Source organism: Poecilia mexicana, unplaced genomic scaffold, assembly GCF_051168715.1.
Source record: "Poecilia mexicana isolate PSO_F unplaced genomic scaffold, ASM5116871v1 scaffold_22, whole genome shotgun sequence".
Lineage (NCBI taxonomy): Eukaryota > Metazoa > Chordata > Actinopteri > Cyprinodontiformes > Poeciliidae > Poecilia > Poecilia mexicana.
In genome coordinates, this window is record NW_028263391.1 from 9,366,932 (window position 1) to 9,385,185 (window position 18,254).

An 18,254-nucleotide genomic window follows, 5' to 3' on the forward strand; every position below is an offset into this window, starting at 1 on the left:
GCACCTGAAGCAGAACCTCCTACAATCAGTCAGTCAGAGAAGCAGGCTGCCAGACGGGTGGGAGGTCAGGTACGCAGCAGCGGAGCAGGAAGAGCAACCAGGTCGTTTGTTTTTTTTTCTTTCTTTCTTTCTTTTCGTTTTTTCTTCCCTGTTTTATTTCCACGCACGGACTCCCGCAACCAGGTGCTCCTCTCAGCCCACCTGCGTTTTCAGCGACGTGGTTTAGTTTAGGAAACGCGGCGCAGCGCTGGAGGAAACATGCCAGAAGAGAAGAAAAGGCGGCTCTTCATCGTGGTGGATGTTCTGTGCGTGTTTGTCGGTGAGTTGCCACATTTTGTTTCCTCGCTTTATTTTGACAGTGGCTGGGATTGGGATAGGTTTCACTCCGCGGCCCTTGTGTGCGCGCAGTCAGCTGTAAAACCGGAGGAAAAGGAGAAAAGTTGCGTTTCCTTTTGGGATTGTGTGACGCACAGGATTGCTCAATAGAGCCTCGTTTGATTTACTGCAGGTGATAACTGTTGCTCCACAAGCTAAAAGGGCAGAAAGTGAAATTGATTCTGTGAAAAAGGCTGCTCATCAGGTGGCACAGATGTGGATTTACTTAACTACGGAATGGGTCTTTAGAGCCAAGCAGAATATTTCTCAACACTGAGTGATCTTGATGCTTACTGGCGTCTTTCACTGAAGTAATCGGCAAATTTATTTATTTTTTTTATCTCATTTATTATCCTCCTCCTTGTCTTGCGAAACTATCGCCTGTAAATGTATCCAAGTGGGTGTGTGGAGTTGGTGCAATACTCTGCACTTTTTTATGCTTTTATTTAAAAAAAAACATGCAAGCCAGTACATTTTCCATAAATAAATTTACACTGACAGGACAAAAAAAAAGCACAGCCTGGTGGTGAAGTATAGGTTTTAGAAGTTTGTAAAACAGTTTTCTCAAATCTCATCATGAGAACAAAAAGGCTAATTAATCTGGGTCAATGACCCCATAAGAGGCTCAACAGTGAGCCGCCCTTTGACCTCCATTTCATACTTACACATTGCCATCTTATTCATGTCAATAATTAATTTTCATCCATGAGTTTAAGCCACCTGTTTTCTTTTTTGCTGTATTTCCATATTTTTATGAGTTGTGGACATGCACAGAACTAAAAATGCAGAAATTTTATGTGTAATTTTAATTTAGTTGCATTAGTGCCTGTCTCTATTGTTTGTTCTGATTATGATTGTGTTTGTTCAGTCTTGTGTAATATGTCACATAAAACCAAAATATCTCTAAGCGCCTAAATAGAAAATGACTTTAATTGGTTTCAACAGTAGTTTAAAGAAAAATGACTTATATCAGCTAAAGTTTGCCACCATTTTACCGTAACCGTTAATTTCACAAGCCTTTCTGCCATGAACTGGGTCCAAACATTCAAAATTACAGGAGATGCTATAAGAAACAGAGAATTCACAATAATATGTTAACTATTTTAGTCTTTTTTTTTTTCTTTTTTTTTAAAGTTTGTACTTTTGGCACAATGCCTTCCATTTGTGTCCTGGATTGTAAATATTCCTGCGTTCTCTGAGTTGATCATCATGGTCCTAACATTTCCAGATCCTGTTTATGGTTCTTTTGGTTTGAAAGTCCAAAAGAACCAAAAATGACCAAGTTGAAGCTCATCGTTGTTGTTTCGCAGCGTCGGAGGTTACACTACTGTAACAGCTAAACACGATTTTGAACTCGATATCTGGTCCAGGAATGTCAGGATTGGATCAGAAACAGACGTTGGTTCAGATTAGGCGCATAAAACCTGATTGGTTATAAACTGTATTTTCAGTTTTGGCTGCATGGTCCTTTTCAAAAATGTTAATTGTGACGTTCTAAACTGCTGCTCAAGAGTTTTCCAGAAGAAAACAAACTAATCTGAAAGTGAAATTTGGTTTTAAAGATCAGAAATATAAGCTGATGTACACAGTTGCAGGGTTTCTCCCAGGGTATTATAAGCCTGGCGGGCCTCCAAGCTTTACATGTGCCCCCACCAGGCTTAGCATTGCTTATTTAAGTTTTTTTTTTTTTTTTAATGTTTGCATTTTTTAAGACTTTATAGTTGGTGTTGAGGTATTAATCTCCCAATCTTTCAGTAACACATAATTATCAGGTGATATTTTCAAATTTTCCATCAACTTTAAACATTTTTAACTGAAAAACACGGCAGGCCGCTGGATGAATGACTGCTGAGCAAGTTTTCTGGGGGAAACCTTGCGGTTGCCTTATGTGATGTGACCTGATGCATATAGGCAGGATAAATGTTTATTTTGATTAAATAACGATTCCTGATAAATGGACGACAAATTTTTATGTACAAGTCTGGTTCATGGCTTTAAAACAGTCAGAACAAAAATATCTGTCGCTGATTCTTCCTGATGGTTAAGATCCTGTTTTGGAAACCACAGATTATGTGTGTTGTTGTCCGTGTGAGTCCATCTATCCGACATGGAAAAGTCTTTGTCAAAACAAAGTTTTTTCATAACTTTAAAGGCCCCATTCAGGAGGTGTGTGTGTGAGTGAAGTGGGGGGGTACAGCTTGTCGAACCGCGTCCTCGCAGAGACCCAAAGGCGGCCGTTCATGCATGCTGCTCAGGGTGGGCTCTGCTTGTGTGCAGGAGCGAGTTGTGCACGGGCAACAAAGCGACGTGCCGCAACTTGCTCTGCTGCCTGGCTCTCACACAAAGCCATTAGCGGGTTATCTTCCAGCTGTTTGCGTCACGCTGCACGCGTTTCCGACACCGCGATCCCGCCGAGCGTCGGTGATGACCCCCGATGTCGGATTCTCGCTTCGCTTGATTTTCCACAGCTGCGTGTCGGGGAGGGGGTCAGGTCAAGAAAAGCGGAGAGTTCCTGCTGGAGGATTACAGGATTTATGTTTGGCCTTTGCATGTTTTCCTCCACTTGTGGATGCTTCTGCTGAGTGACATGGAGGAATGATGATGACTGCAGACCCTGCTGTAAATGCTCTTCTGTTTGCAGGAGGAAGTCTTGATTAAAAACAGCTTTTTACTGAGTTACTCAATAAAGACGGTCCGAGTCATTCTAATCCAAGTGATTAAGCATAATGTGATGACCACTGCCAGATTGGGGGAACAACACTGATTATGACGAGGCAATTCGTTCATACACAGGGTGATAGGAAGTCCTTCACAGATGAAGGTGGAGTTGAATGAAGCAACATGTTTTGTAAAAGCATAAAAACACTGAGAGTTCATCACAAAAATTAAACAAAGTGATCAAATATGAGCAAATAAACATACGTGACAGAAATGACCCTTTTTATAGAACTGCTGCAGTAAACAGAAACATTTAAAAGAGCCAGCAGTTTTTGTGCATCTCAGGTTTTCAGGCAGATGTGAAACGTTGCCTCCTCTTCTGCCTGGTCCTTATTTGACCAGGAGCTCTGAGTAAATCAGACGTGTTCATGCCTCAGACCACCAACAAGACTTTGAGATCAATCTTTTGACAAACAGGGAGCCGATGCAGTCAGGTTTATTGCTAGACCTGATTTGGTTGTTTGAAATTCAGCTCTTGGTTCTTGAATGCAAAGTCTACAGTGAAACTGAGTCCTGATTTAGAAATGTTTGCGACAAAAACCAACAACTTCTGTCTCTTCTGCATTAACACTTCGACTCAGGGACATCATTAGAGATGAGGCTGGATAAGATATTGTAAAGTCACAATATCAATATCACAAATAACGGATTGGATGGCGATAAATAAGCGCTCTGCACTGAGGCTCTCTATGCTAATTGTATATTTGGTGAGCCTTTGGCACTTTTAATGCAAAGTTGTACTAAAAGTTGCATTAAAAGTGTAAACTTTGCATTATTTGGATAATAATGACCATTTTAATACAAAGTTCCATAAAAACTTGCAATAAAAGGGTTGACTTTACGTTATTTTACCAAATGACGCTTCACGACAACAGTAATCCATGAGGACTCCTTCATGTTTATACGGATAATTATTAGGATTTGTTTGTGTTTTCTGGACCCACATCCAGTTGAAGTCCTTTACTGAAACACCAGAACCCTTCAGGGGTCTCGTGGGGTAACGAGGTGTTTTTAGACAAGCGGTCGTAATGTTCTGCCTGATTGCCGTAGCACCTTGTTGTGAAATCGGAGGTGAGTCATTGTTGTGATGAGGAAGACTCATGAAGGTGAGCTTTCCCATCTGACAAGTTCACACAGCTTCCTAAATGTCCTGGATTTTTCTGTTCTTCCTTTTACTTGTAACCATTTATGATTAAATCTTTGTCACTGGCTGATGAACGCTGACGGCAGAAATGTCGCAAACATTCCTACGCCTTTCTGTTCCATCCTTAAACTTGTAATTATATAAAAAAAGGAAAGGAAATTCTCTCCTCATCTCACTCCATGTGTTGTTGATTTCTCTGACGCTTTAAATCTCCTTACAAAACACAGAGGATAAAATTGCCAAATTTCTCTCTTGACGAACGCTTCCTAAATTCCTGAGTTTTTTTTTTTTTTATCCACATTTCTTGATGCAAAGTGTTGGACGTCTGTATTTGTTTCTCACCAAGTTTGAATATTATTTGTGTTTCGGCTGTTTGGCAGATTTTATTTTCCATCACATCTTATGTAGCTTTCTGAAAGTAAATATGACGCCATTTTTTAACTACACCAGTAAGAAATACAAGCAGAAGGCCTTAAAACTCCTGCAACAGTTTAGTCATTCTTGTAACATGACTCTTCAACTTGTCGTTTTGTTTGTAAGAAAAACAGGCTAAACTAGATACTGAAAGCACAATTACTGTTGTTTTACGCGCCAATCATGTGGGTCATTTTTAGCTTTATGCATTTAAATATCTTGAGTGTTTTGTGAGTCATTCTTTTTTTTCAGTGAAATCAATACAAAGCGTATAACAAGTTTTATGTTGAAGAGTTTGTTGTTTTGGTTGTAAAATAATTGCCATAGTTTAACTTGTGTAGATGTTGATTTCCAGGTTATTGCTAAAGATTCAAGTCAAAGATTTATCTATTTACAGTAGACTTTATGCAGAAGTTATGTTTTTGGACAAATTATTAACGCATAAAAACACAAACTTTTAAAAATTGAACAATGCAAAACAATTCTTTTGACTGAGACAGTTTGTTAGTAAAAATTTCACAGCGACCGAACAATGATCTCTAAAGCCATTTTAAGACCTGATTATTCAGTGCATCATGTTTTCTGAGTAAATTTCCCAAAGTTTGAACTTCAACATTTTATTGATTTATTTATTTTTTTTACATGTGAAAGTGTTTTTTGGAGGCAAGAAGCTGACAAACATGTTTCGGTATTTTTATTTCTTCCTCTTTCATTCTGCACACAAACTTCAACCCTGTGGCTCTTATCTGTCGCCGCTGCATGCAGAACCATCACAAGCCATACACACAACAAGCCGTACAAGTGTACATAACACGGCTGCTGACTCCTTCACACACTCGTTTCAACATCCTAACCTCACTCTGAGCAGACATGGAGCAGTGTTTTTAAGATGTGTATGAATATAATTTTGTTTTCTTTCTCCTCTTAGCATTGCTCTCATGCATTAACATTTAAACAGCCTACATTCAGAACATTTTGGGGTTTTTATCTGCTCCTAATGAAAGGCACTAAATGAATCGCCATGACAACAATTAGAAAGTATTGAAATGATGAGAAATGTGAATCCCTTTAGCAGTGGCTTTAGATATTTAATGATGCCACCTGTCATGGCGAGTCGTGTTATGACTTTAAACGTGTCAAACTCGAGGCTCGTGGGCCAAATCTGGCCCGCTGTAGCTTTTTATGTGGCCCTCTAGATTCTAGACTAAACACTAAGTGTGCTTAAATATTATATTGATCAAATCAATGCAGTTTTTATCCGTTTACTACCAAATTATATCAATCAGTCCCTCCAGATTCTTGAGAATTATCGTGGAAATTCACACAAAATCTACAAATCCTCAAACCTTTTTGCTCTAACACATAATTTGGAGCTTATTGCAGATTTTTATCAAAAATTCTCAAAAGCTTTCTTACTATAAACAGCTGCCTCACTCTTAATTGATAATAGTCTATGATCTATGCAGTGAGTAATTTATCGTCATAAATAAGCGCATAAACACATTTTGCAGCGTTTCGTGTGCTGCTCTTTGTTGTGATCTAGATCTTCAGTGGTTAGTTTTGTAGCTGTGTAGTCTCACCAGTGACTTTCACCCCATGTAACCAAAAAAAACCAAACCTAACGGCTGCTCTGCAAGCTCAAACTCCCTTTTTTCAAGTCCAACTTTAAAGGGGATTCTGGCAGTTTTTTCCACATGAATTCGATCCCGTCGAAGCGTACCTCCGTATGCACACGCATCACAAATCGTTTGTTCACATAGACCTGGGATAATCTTACATTTTCTGTTGGATTCAGACCTACTTTTGTCAAATCACACTTTACTTTCTCTTATATGCTGCAATTCAAAGTTGGTATGTGCAGTTTAGACCCAAGAGAAGCAGAAACAAGTGCTGATTGCTCCATACGGGCCTGCTGAACAGAAACAGAACCTCCCTTAAATCTAACTGATAAACACTATTTTTCTTTTTCAGCAAGTAAGCAATTAAAATCATCCAACTGGACGGTGAAAATCTCAGATGAGAAACTGAAAATGCTAATTTCATGTACTTTTGTTCTGAACCACAACAAAAACCACCTAAGACCTCCTGTAGAGTTTAATAGGAATCGTCCATATTCGGCGTTGACAGTTTGAAAACATAATTTGTGCTCCTTTCAAAGTCACTGACAGATGTTGTTGTTTTGATTAATGGAGACACGGCGTCGGTGTCGCTTTCCGCCACGTCAGAGTCGATCGGAGACGAATGACTCCGGATCCCCGACATTCCTGTGTGACGGCGCCGCTCACACGCTTTCCTGTGCCGATGTATTTATTATGTAGCGGTTTCATAATAGGGGAGTTGTTTCAGTTTCTTTTGTTGCAGAAAAGGTCATGAACATCCATGAACGTGGTGCAAATTACAAAGTGGCAGTTGCTGGTTGGACAACTTATTTCTTTTTTTTATTTTTTCATGTTTGTGCCTTTTGAAAAGAAAAAGTACAACTCTGTCAGCATCTGGTTTCTTTTAGTATAGTCGTATGTTGGTTCTCATAAAAACCAGTAAAAAAAAAAAAGTGCAGAGAAATAAATAAGTACAAAGAAGGTGCAAAACGGAGTACACTAAACCCATGTTTAGTGGTTAAACATTGATTAAACATTTTGAAGTTTAGCTAATTTTTACTATGTTGGACACAATTTCAACAGCTGTGTCAGCTGAAAGTGTATCTAGCAACTTGCTGGACACAAATCTTGTGGTGATAATTTTTGGAAATTTTCTGTGAAAGGAAAATCTTTCTGATGAAGCTCGGTCGTTGCTCCAGTCAAAAGTCTTGAGGGACTGAATCTAAAACATGCAGGAGTCTGGAGGCGGAAACTCCTGGTTTAACCATGAGGTTTGATTTGAAGGAATGATCCTTTAAGTCTGACACACTGTGTCATAAAGTGAGACGGGACATAATCCTGGAGGAGTTCTTGTTTTTCACTAAAGTTGACTCCACGTCAAGCTGGATAGCTACACTTTTTTTGGTTACCAAAGCATAGAAAAGTCACAGATTTATTTGTTTTTAGATTGTTGATGTAGCAGCAGTTTGATTCCCCAGTAGAAAAGATAAATCTTGAGAACGTGAGAATATCCCCACTCACTAACAAAATTAACATTTCAGTAGGTAATCTTTACTGTAGTTGTGTGAAACATTAAATATTTTAAACAGAATCCTGAACTGTATGATTTTTAAATCACTTCTTCAAGCTGAAGACGATGCATAAAGTAATTTAGCCTCTTCAAAGTTATTTTACAATTACAAATTCTTAAAAAAAAGATATTTGTGGAAAAGCCATTATTTACCCCAAAATATTGCTAAAACTCTGTCCCATTCTTTTGAATACAGTTGGCAAACTTATATTTTGTTAGACACAATACTTTGACGTTTATTGAAATCATATTTGAAAATAACTTTTAGCTACAAATCTCTTGTTTGGAGAAAATACTGCTCTGAAAACAAAACTCGTCTGTTTTTTCTTTTAACACTTCATGCCTTTTGTTACATTTCCAAATGTTTATAACGATGATTTATAATTACTGATGCTCTCATAAAACCAACAAATTGTTTAAACGACAGCAGTAGCGACCTAAAGATCCATTAGTGTTCATCAGAATCCATCACAGGTTGGGAAAGTTTATTTTTAAAGTTTTCATGTCTTCTAGCCTAAATCAAGCTGTACGGTAATTATTATGAGGGTAATAAATCCTCTCTGAACATGAACAGTTGAGAAATGTGAAGCATGTGGTAAATGTACAGCAAGGCGTAAAGCAAATAAGCGCCAGGCGCGTCAAGCCGTGGCCTTTTGGACGCCGCTGCTGCGTTAACTCCCAGCTTTATTGACGTAGTTAAGCCTCAAGGTTATTGTTGAGTTCCTTCCAAGCATTGCATCAGATTTTAATACATTTGTCGTATCAGTAAAGCTCGGGCCAGCAGCAGTCGGGTTATCTTAACACAAAGGCTGGAAACGAGGGGGGGAAACGGTGCGGCTTACGCTGGCTACACTTGATAAAGCTCGCTTTGTGGCCTTCTCCAGTCTCGTAAAAATCAGTTATTTGCCTTCCTTTGTGTCGTTTCTTTTTATTTTTTCCCAGGAAAAACACCCGTCCTAACAGGAAGCGATGCTCTTTTTCTGCAACAACGCTCGTCTCGATCGCAGCGGCTGTCCAGAGAGTTCTTGGACAAACGGCGAGCGTCGCAGACGGATGAGGTCTTGACCGAGCGGCGCTGACGGAAAGCAGCCGATGTGGACACAGTGTTGCTATCGCGCCGCTCTTCCTGAGCTCATGTCATGGGAATGCGGTTCAGGAGAAACATAGCGCAACACAAACCGAAAAACCAACGTCACTCGTAAACGGAAAGATCTGAACAAGTTAAATATTTGTTTTCCTAAACGTCTCCCAGGAGGATCGCAGACTTCAAACATTCTTTACCTTTCCCCGTTTTTGGTTCTGCTTTTTGACAAATATCTGGAGTGATGGCCACTCATCTTGAGCAGAATAACAGGAACACTTCCCCCTTCCTGCAGGGTCGTAGGTCAAGGGGAAGTTATACTTGCGCATGATCCCAAATTTCATCATGTTTATTTTCTCAGGGTAGATTCAGGATCTTTTCAGACAGAACTGTAAAAGTGTGAAACAATACTTTTGCTCCCCTCCCTGTTTTTCTTCCTTTCTTTTTTTTTTTTTTTTTTATCTGTCCAGTTGACATTTCATATCAGCAAAAACCACGAGTGTGTTCCTTCTCCTGGGTGGAAACGTTGTGAGACGAACCCATTGTTTGTTCGGAGCGCTGACGGCTCACGCAGGAACTAAAACTTGACAGCAGCGTGGAAAATGTCACATCGGGATGAGACAAGCTGGTACAAGCCTGAAACTTTTTCTACAGATGTGTGCAAAACGTGGAGTTAAAAAAAAAAAAAAAAACATTTTTATTTAAGACGGATTGTGGGAGAACCACTCAAAGACAAAGAATCAGGCCAAAAATCATTTATCAGGCTGCAGAAATGGAGGAAGAATTCACTTTAGGCTGTTGGAAAATGCAGAACATTTTCTGCATGAAGTGAAAAATGCTTCATTTTTATCAAGGATCTCTGGTATGTGTCGGTCAGGACATCAGCATGACGCACAGCCCGCCGTGCTTCACTGTGGCTTGACTTTAGCGTTTGGTTTGTTAAACTCTTAGTCGCTTTGAGGTGCGAATTTATTTCGAGATCTTTTCCTGAAGTGGACTGATCGGATCCTGCTGATCCACTTTGAACTAAACCAACAGTAAATGCATGTGTGGGGTTTTTGTAAAAATATCACCCGTAGGAAGGCGGGCCCGCCTCGAAAACAAAACCAGGCCCTCTGGAATAACAGAGCAGATAGAAACTGTCCAAAACAGATAACAGGAACTCTAATCTGGCCTCAGCTCGCAGTCGATGTCCACTTCCTCATTCCCTATGTGGCTAAATGCGCTGTTGATTCCCGTGTCTGTTTTTTTTTTTCTTTTTTTTTTTTCGTTTTTCTTTAACAACAGCGGCTTAAATTTGTCCGGTTGCGCAGCATGTGGCCTCCTTGCGACTCGTGTCGAACAATCGGCGTCTTATCTTAGTGTTATCCCTCCTCCCTGCCGAACAAACGCCGGTCGGACTCCAGTTCAAAGCCAGGCTGAGAGCGACGCTTGACCTGCTGGAGAAATGTTCCTCGGAGATGAGAGGAGCAGAGGGAGGGGCGGGACTTCCTGTCATGGAATAAATCCTCCTAGACGAGGAACCGGCTCCTCATCAAAGATCAGAACGGACATCAGGGTTCGTCTTTAGGTGTCCTGGTGAAATGTGCTGCATGAGTCACAATCTGTGATTCGCTAATTATCTAACTGGTCTGACTCAACGTAAGATGACTAGGAACAACTTGTGGTTGTAAAATGTTTTGCAACACTGAACATTTCATGCTTCCCTCTGATGGTTCACCTTGGTTTGGAAATTCATTTTAAGCAAAAATGTGATTTTTCCTGAACCATCAGTTTAATTTTTATGAAAGTTTTCCTCAGGTGACGGGTTCTACTGGGTGGAAGAAAACGATTTAAGATTTTATAAGCTCATTTAATGTAAACAAAAAAAAAAACACTTTTTTTTGTTAAAATGTGATTTATCCTGTTGGTTAGGGAGAATCTTGTCCATTTACACATTTTTCCACAGATTCTGAGGGGATTTAGATCTGGACTTGGACTGAGCCGCTCGTACGCAGCAATGCGCTTTGATACAAACTGCAGTTGCATCAGATAAAGAAAACGACCAACCGTTTTGCCCACTCCAGTATGTCTTTTCCTTTGTTGTCTCGTCCCCACCGCTCTTTGTGAGCTTTTGAATCTGTTAAAAGAATAGTAAAATCCTTCCAACAAGCTAAATATGTTACTGGCATGCAGGAATTTTGTCCATGGCACTTTAAAATAAGATGCCAAATGTCCTGTGCAGCGGTCGTATTGCAAACTTCCACTGGACAGTGAACCTCTGCCACGTCTTTTTTTTTTTTTTGCAGCCTCTGACTGGATTTCATCCAGGATTTTTCTCTTTTAAGCTCCTTTCATTTCCCCCCACAGCATGATGCTGCCACTCTGATCAGATCCAATTACCGTCGATCTAAATTATAAAATTTGTTCCCCATACTTGATTTGTAGCAGTCTAAATTTTATTTTTGCTGGCATAAACTTTACATTTGCAAAGAAAAAGCAAAGTGTCACATTAAAACCCCTACAAAACACATTAAAGTCTTTAACACAACAGATGGAGAAATGATCAAAGGTGTGTGAATGCTATTGCAAAACACTCCAGTTGTGCTTTTGGTGCAGAATAGTGAGGTTTATTTGTTCTTCCAGCGTTGCATCAGCAGCCATTTACATAAAAACAACATACACAAACAAATGTGTGCAACTGTTCGCTTTGAGGCCAGCTTATAGTCGTTGCATAGTTTCCCCTGGAGGAAACGATATAAACGCTCGTACCTCTCAGTCCTGAGCTCCAGTTCTCTACGTCAGATTACTGCTGTGACTTTACATGCGAGCCGTTTGCGTCTCCGCTTGTGTTTTTGGTGGATTGTTGTCTTTCTGCTGGATGAACTGAAGGTGCGCACACCGAGGAAGCGGAGGAAGAGCCGTCGTTGTAGGGAACACTTGTGGTGTGTGTCGGTGAATACGCAGCTACTGGCCTAAAACACAAACTCCATCCAATTCCTCCCCCCCCTTGTTTCTGCCTTCAGCAGAAAGTTCTTGAAAACAGGAAAGCTATTTAAAGGCTGTCAGTCGGATAAAACTGTTGTCTTCCTCTGATTTAAGAGACGGCTTTGTCATCTTTTGTCTTCTGTGAGGGGAAGTTTTGAGCCCAGCGTTTCCTGACCGTCCTCAACAAAAGCTTTTTCTCATTACGACCTTATAAATGCACACCTCTCTTTTTCGAGTCAGCAAACTTCAACCCTTTTTTTCTTTTGTCTGTCAGGAGTGTGTGTGAGCACGTCAGCACGTCTTCAGAGGCATGTTGAATGTGTGTTTTCCCCCTCCGCTGCTCGGCTTCCCAGGCCCTTTACAGTGTGAACGCCGCCCCCGCTGTCAGAGGTCGCCTCTGCAGCGTCCGGCCGGTTTCCACGGCCACCGGGGTGTCTGGGTTTTTTTTTTTTTTTTTTTTTTAAGAGAAAATGCAACCTGCAGGGATAAAAGCTGTTGCCTCTGACAAATTCATGCTTTTGGGAGAGTGGTGTCTTGTCTGAAGCTGAAATATTGTGTGTTTGAACTATTCTTACTGGGACTTTAAAAACATTACAGACCCACAAACTGGGCCTGTTTTGACTCCCAACTGGCCACCAGTTTATCGGCATCAAGGCAAACCAAGATTTTTAAACAGTTTAGGTCTTAAAGTGCAACAAAACCTGCGATTCTGTCGTGTCCACCTCTCGCTGCTCACAAGTTGACCGGCTAATGCAAAGCTACTCCGTTCTCTTTCTTGCTTACAAAAAAGTTTAACGAAGCATTTTGGAAAATTGAGCGTGCACGACATGGAAACACTTTGCTGCGTTAACGATTACATTTGCTTTAGACTTTTTGTCACATTTTCATGTTTCAGAAAAAAAAATATAAAAGATGACATTGATCATGAATTTACAAAATCATAGTTTCAGTGTTTACTTCACCAGCAACACCCGGGTCTGATTACTGCCCGACTTGTAGGGTCAGAAAATTGACTGAAAGAAGGTGAAAGGGGTAAAAAACGAAACACGTCGTGTCAAAATTTAAGACGGGAGAATCATCCATCTCTATATCCTGACAGAAGCTGCTGCAAAGTTTGCTTTCTCAGACTTTGTGACTCCATTGAGCTGCGACAAGACACTATCTATGAAGGGAGAAAATATGAACAGTGGCGAGCATCTCTATGAGGGGCCAGCATCACATCACCTTAGTGAGTTACCCAAAGGAGCAGAAAATGGCAACATTTAAAAATACTACAGGCTTCATGTGCCTCAGATCAGGTCAGTGTCTGGATTCAACAGTAATGACTTGTAAAAAAGCTCCAAGGCCAAAACCACAGCTGACAAAAATAAGAAAAAGACAAAAAAAAACAAAAAACACACAATCTCACATTTGTTGATTTTGATCCTCAAAACTTTTGGGAAAATGTTCTCTAGGCCAGTGAGAAGAAATTCTACTTTTTTTCGCTGTTGCATCTGATATGAAACTAACAGGATTTTCTAAAAAGAACACCATACATGCACTCAAACACGGCGGTGGCGGTATGATGGACTTTATAAGATGTGCTGGGTTCTGTGGCAGAATAATTGTCTAAAATGCACCATAGAGTTCAAGTCAAATTGAAGGGTTTGCAGTGGCCTAGTCAAAGCTCAGATTAGAAATTAATAAAAAAAAAAGTGGTTTGACAATTAAGAGTGACAAAGATTGGGGAACAGTTCCTCCACAGCGACGTAAAGAAAAGTAATTGCCAGTAATTGTGAATCCTTGGGCAGCAAAAACAGTTTTAGGGTGAAATTATTTTTGACTTTTCGCAAAATAAAGTCTGTAGAAATCCCTAAAACGTCTTACTTTCACTCTCATTTGTATCTCATCACCAATAGCTTATTAAAGCAACGAGCGATCTGGACACGGCCATGTTTTCAGACGAGTCTCATTTACTGCCGATGCTGCAGAATCATCGAATTGTTAGTCGGCACATTTCTGAAGCGACTCGAATGTTGCTGCTGAACGCTGACTCAGCTCATTGTTCTGATCAAATGTAACGATGGGCTCCGTTTCTCGCTGGATTCTTTAAATAAAAGCAGGATGCATACATGACGCCATCGCTGCAGCAGACTGTAGATGTGTTGCCAAACATTCATGCAGCGCTGCTTGTGTGCGTCGGTGATGTTTTTGTAAAGAATACATTGATAATGTCCATTTTATATTAGAATGAAATTGAATTTAATGTAGAAAGTGATGACAGTTTTTGCTTTGCGTCATGTTTTCTCTCAGCCTACTGAATTTATCAAAAAAATTAAGTCATAATTTATATAAAGCTTGAACAAAATACCGGATTAATTTTGAATAATTCTAACTCTCTAAAGAAAGCAGAACTTGGTTTGTTTTTTTTAACATTGTTAGACATTTTAATCGTAACCAAGAAGTGACTGTCTGTATTTCTAGATATTGAAGTTCTTTCATTGTAGGATCACCACCGACGTTCAGGCATTTCTTCTCCTACCTAAATATTTAAAAAAAGAAAAAAACAAGAAACTGCCTTTATCACTAAATAAATTTTCCTGCGTCTCCAGCGGCTCTGCCCTCAGCCATCCTCACGCTGAGGTTCAAACCGTACCTGAGAGGAATCCACTGCGACGACGAGAGCATCAGATATCCCTACAGGAAAGACACCATCTCCCATGGAACCATGGCCGCCGTCACCATCGCCTGCTCTATGGTCATTGTAAGTCCCGTTGTCGAGCTCACGGTTGCGACTTGGCGAGAAAGTTGTAGTTTTTTTTTTTTTTTTTTTTTTTTTTTACGTTTTCCAAATGGCTTTTCTCGCTGCAGATCACCACCGGAGAGGCCTACCTGGTGCACACGAAACGCCTGCGTTCAAACTCCACGTTCAACCAGTACCTGTCCGCGCTCTACAAGGTGGTCGGCACCTTCCTGTTTGGCGCGGCGGTCAGCCAGTCCCTGACCGATCTGGCGAAGTTCACCATCGGCCGCCCTCGTCCGAACTTCCTGTCCGTGTGCGCCCCGACGTCCTGCAGCGGATACGTGCTGAACATCAACTGCACAGGCAGCCCGCGCAATGTGACGGAGTCCAGGTGAGAGGAAATGGATCCGTCACTCGCTCAGTGTCCTCAGAGTTAGTTTACACACAGCATTGCAGCTAAAACTCAAGAGTCAATTCATGTAAAGCTGCATGAAGTCCACTTCTGTCCAGATTGGATGTAAAATCAGCGTCACGATGCTGAAGTTGCACTCAGAGTGAATGATTTATTCCTCCTTGAAGGAATAAATATGACGGTGTCTTAAATTATTCCTCAACCGAAACTGCTTTTTCAACCCCCCCTAGAATTATTAAAAATATATATTAAACATTGTGAATTAAAAAAATCATTATAATCTCCCAATGGAGTGAATTAGTTGAATCTTCATTTTCATTTTCTCTCTTTCCCCTCAGGCTGTCGTTTTACTCCGGTCACTCAGCCTTCGGGATGTACTGCATGCTCTTCCTGTCGGTGAGTGACCCCGTGTGACCTTTTGTCCAGATGTGAACAGGCTGTTTAGTGGAAAGCCCACAAATGAGCCACAACAGGAGGAGACAGTCGAGACACAGACGTCTCTGGACTGAAAACACCATTGTTGTCATTTTTCATATTTCACCGTAGGAGGAAAGCAAACAGATCTAATAATAACTTTTAGGAGGGAGATGGATTTCCAAATAAAAACCTCCAGTAGTGTCATCTGGTCAGAGTTAAGTGTGTGTGTGTGTGTGTGTGTGTGCGCGCAGCTCTACGTCCAGGCCAGGATGCAGGGGAAGTGGACGAGGCTGGTCCGGCCCACCATCCAGTTCTTCCTGGTGGCGTTTTCTCTCTACGTTGGATACACGCGCGTCTCCGACAACAAGCACCACTGGAGCGACGTGCTGGTGGGGCTGCTGCAGGGCGCGCTCATCGCTGTGCTCACGGTGAGTCGGCTAGCGAGAGAAAACCAGGTCACTTAAAAAAAAAAAAGTCTTTATACCCCTGTGAACCATATTATAAATATTTAGAGATGCTCAAAGATGGCGAAAGGTTGTGAAAACCTCATGATGGAGAAAACAGAGGCAATAGCATCATGATTAGTTTGCAGCCTTATTCTGTTGTGCCATAATCTTCACAGTTTCAGATCATGCATTTAAAGCTGCAGTTTACAAAGAATTTATATTTTACATATAAACTGTCACTACGGTGTAATAGTTTGGCATCAGATAGTAAATCTGTGGAAAAAATCTTAGCTCTTCTTTCAGCACCAACTAGAAACAACCAATCAGAGTAGACTGAAAACTCCAAGACGCTCCTGATTGGTTGTTTCTGACCGGGAGCATTTTTTTCAGACGTCTCAGGGAGGAAATGGAGGAGCTCGATCTTTTCGCAAATTATCTGTTTCATATTCTACTGTCGGGACACTGTAAGAGTGTTTTTTTTTAAATACACTTTTTTCTTATAGAAAATGTTAATTCTGCAGATTCAGTTTTATATCCCAGCTCTCCTCTGAACGTTTCCATCTTTTCTCCCTGACCTGTCGGATGTGTTGCTTCATCGTCACGATTCTGTTTGTTCCTTAATGCACCATGTGCCTGAGTGAAGTTGGTTCTTCAAATCAGACAAAATTGGTGTCAAACGTTTGTGCAGCAAAATGTTTTGTTTGAAGACATTAATGAAATTTTAAAGGTCAAAACATTAACTGGACCCTCCCCCCCAACTTTTTTGACCTTTTAACTTTCATTCATGTCTTTAAAGTCAAAAGTCAACACAAGTCGGGCTGATTAACACCAATTTTATCTGATTTGAAGAAGGTGAGGAGAGGAGCCGGTTGACCTTTCATGACCTCTGGAAACATTTCTTAATATCTTTAAAATTATAGCGGCACAAACGGACATTTTCGCTGCACAAACGTAGCAGAAGATTAGGACGAAGTTCATTAATTAACAAACCTTTAAGGCCTCCACATCACAACTGCACTGGATTGTATTTATGTAGCAGATTAAAGAGAACTGAATACAAATGCTTCTCTCTTCTGGTTCGCTTGCAAAAGTTTAAATGCACATTATTTTATTACGTTCTGTGTTTTAAACTTGCTCGCTTCTCTCCGCTCTCAGGTTCGATACGTGTCGGATTTCTTCAAGCAGCGGCAGCCGCCGCTCTGCTCGCAGGCGGACGAACAGGCGGAGGAACAACTGGAGTGCAAGCCGAACCCGCAGCCTTTGGACTCGCAGCACGGAAACCACTACAGCCACCCCGGACTGGCGTGAGCCGCAGACGAGCGCCGACAGCAGCAGCCGCTCCGTTATCCACAGAACTGTTTTTTTAAAAGCCACAAATAACCCACACAGAAAACTTTGCCGCAGTTGTTTTATAACTATGACAAATATGATTCCCCCCCCAAAAACCTGTTAGAACAGAAACTTTATGACCGGGTGTTTTTTTGTGGGTGTGTGTGTTCACTGCAGAAAGATGTGCCCGATTAACTTGTGTGTGTGTGTGTGTGTGTGTGTGTGTGTGTGTGTGTGTGGATTTGTTCACCAGTGTAGAATAATTATATTTTATATCGTCTCTTAATCACTCAGCCTTTCAAATTGTGCCAAATTAAAAGTGACAGTTTTAAACAAATGGCAAGAGAACGTTCCTCTTCTTCGGTGGAGTAACAAACCGTTGTCGCAGTCCGGATCGGTTTTATATTCGCTGCAGCTGAATGTATCTGCACATTCCTGACATTTTAATTTTCCTATGCATGTGTTTTTATCCTACTCAAAGGCAGATGCATGTTTTCAGCCATGTTCTCCTCTTTATAGCTACTGTATGCGTTGAATATATAATTTCAAGATTAACATGTTTTCTATGTTACAGTGGCAGTTCCTGCTTTAATGGCAGGTTGACTAATAGAGGGTTAAGTTTTATATATTTTAAAGAATCTGTCGACAGAATAACTATCTCCAGGTTTGACTAGTGTATTTAATGTTTTGATTCTTGTCTCATGCTAAATGGTTCTAAAGCCAAAAGGCAAGGAAAACAAATGGAATAAAGATTTCATACATATCAGGTATTTTTTATATATATATATTTTTTTTACAGAAATACTTTTAAAGTTGGGCCAGTTTTTAAATGGCTTAAAATTTAAACCACAGATTACAAACTAGAGTTAAGTCCAACTTGAATCAGTAGGCGGCTAAAATACAACTGGAAAAAATTAGACCACTTATCAGTTTTTATTCTTCATAGGTTTATGTTTGAGAACATTGTTTTATCCTATGAACTACTAACATGTCTCTGAGATTACAAGCAAAAATTAAGCATGTATTTGCACAAAATGAGAAATGGTAAAAATAATAAAGAT

At 40.5% G+C, this 18,254-nt stretch overlaps 1 protein-coding gene across 1 annotated transcript; it reads left to right on the forward strand.

Moving 5' to 3' along the window:
- Positions 1 to 17,956, forward strand: plpp2a (phospholipid phosphatase 2a). The gene is made up of 6 exons (XM_014995500.2): positions 1 to 319; positions 14,459 to 14,610; positions 14,718 to 14,980; positions 15,340 to 15,397; positions 15,670 to 15,846; positions 17,020 to 17,956. Exons 1-6 carry the CDS (start codon positions 259 to 261, stop codon positions 17,170 to 17,172), a joined length of 864 nt encoding a protein of 287 aa, XP_014850986.1. The 5' UTR covers positions 1 to 258; the 3' UTR covers positions 17,173 to 17,956.
- Positions 17,957 to 18,254: the final 298 nt, after the last annotated feature.

Coding starts and splice junctions, on each gene's coding strand:
- plpp2a (XM_014995500.2), top strand. CDS start 259: ATGCCAGAAGAGAAGAAAAGGCGGCTCTTCATCGTGGTGGATGTTCTG. Junction 15,398..15,669: donor ACTGCATGCTCTTCCTGTCG/GTGAGTGACCCC, acceptor GTGTGCGCGCAG/CTCTACGTCCAGGCCAGGAT. Junction 15,847..17,019: donor CGCTCATCGCTGTGCTCACG/GTGAGTCGGCTA, acceptor CTCCGCTCTCAG/GTTCGATACGTGTCGGATTT.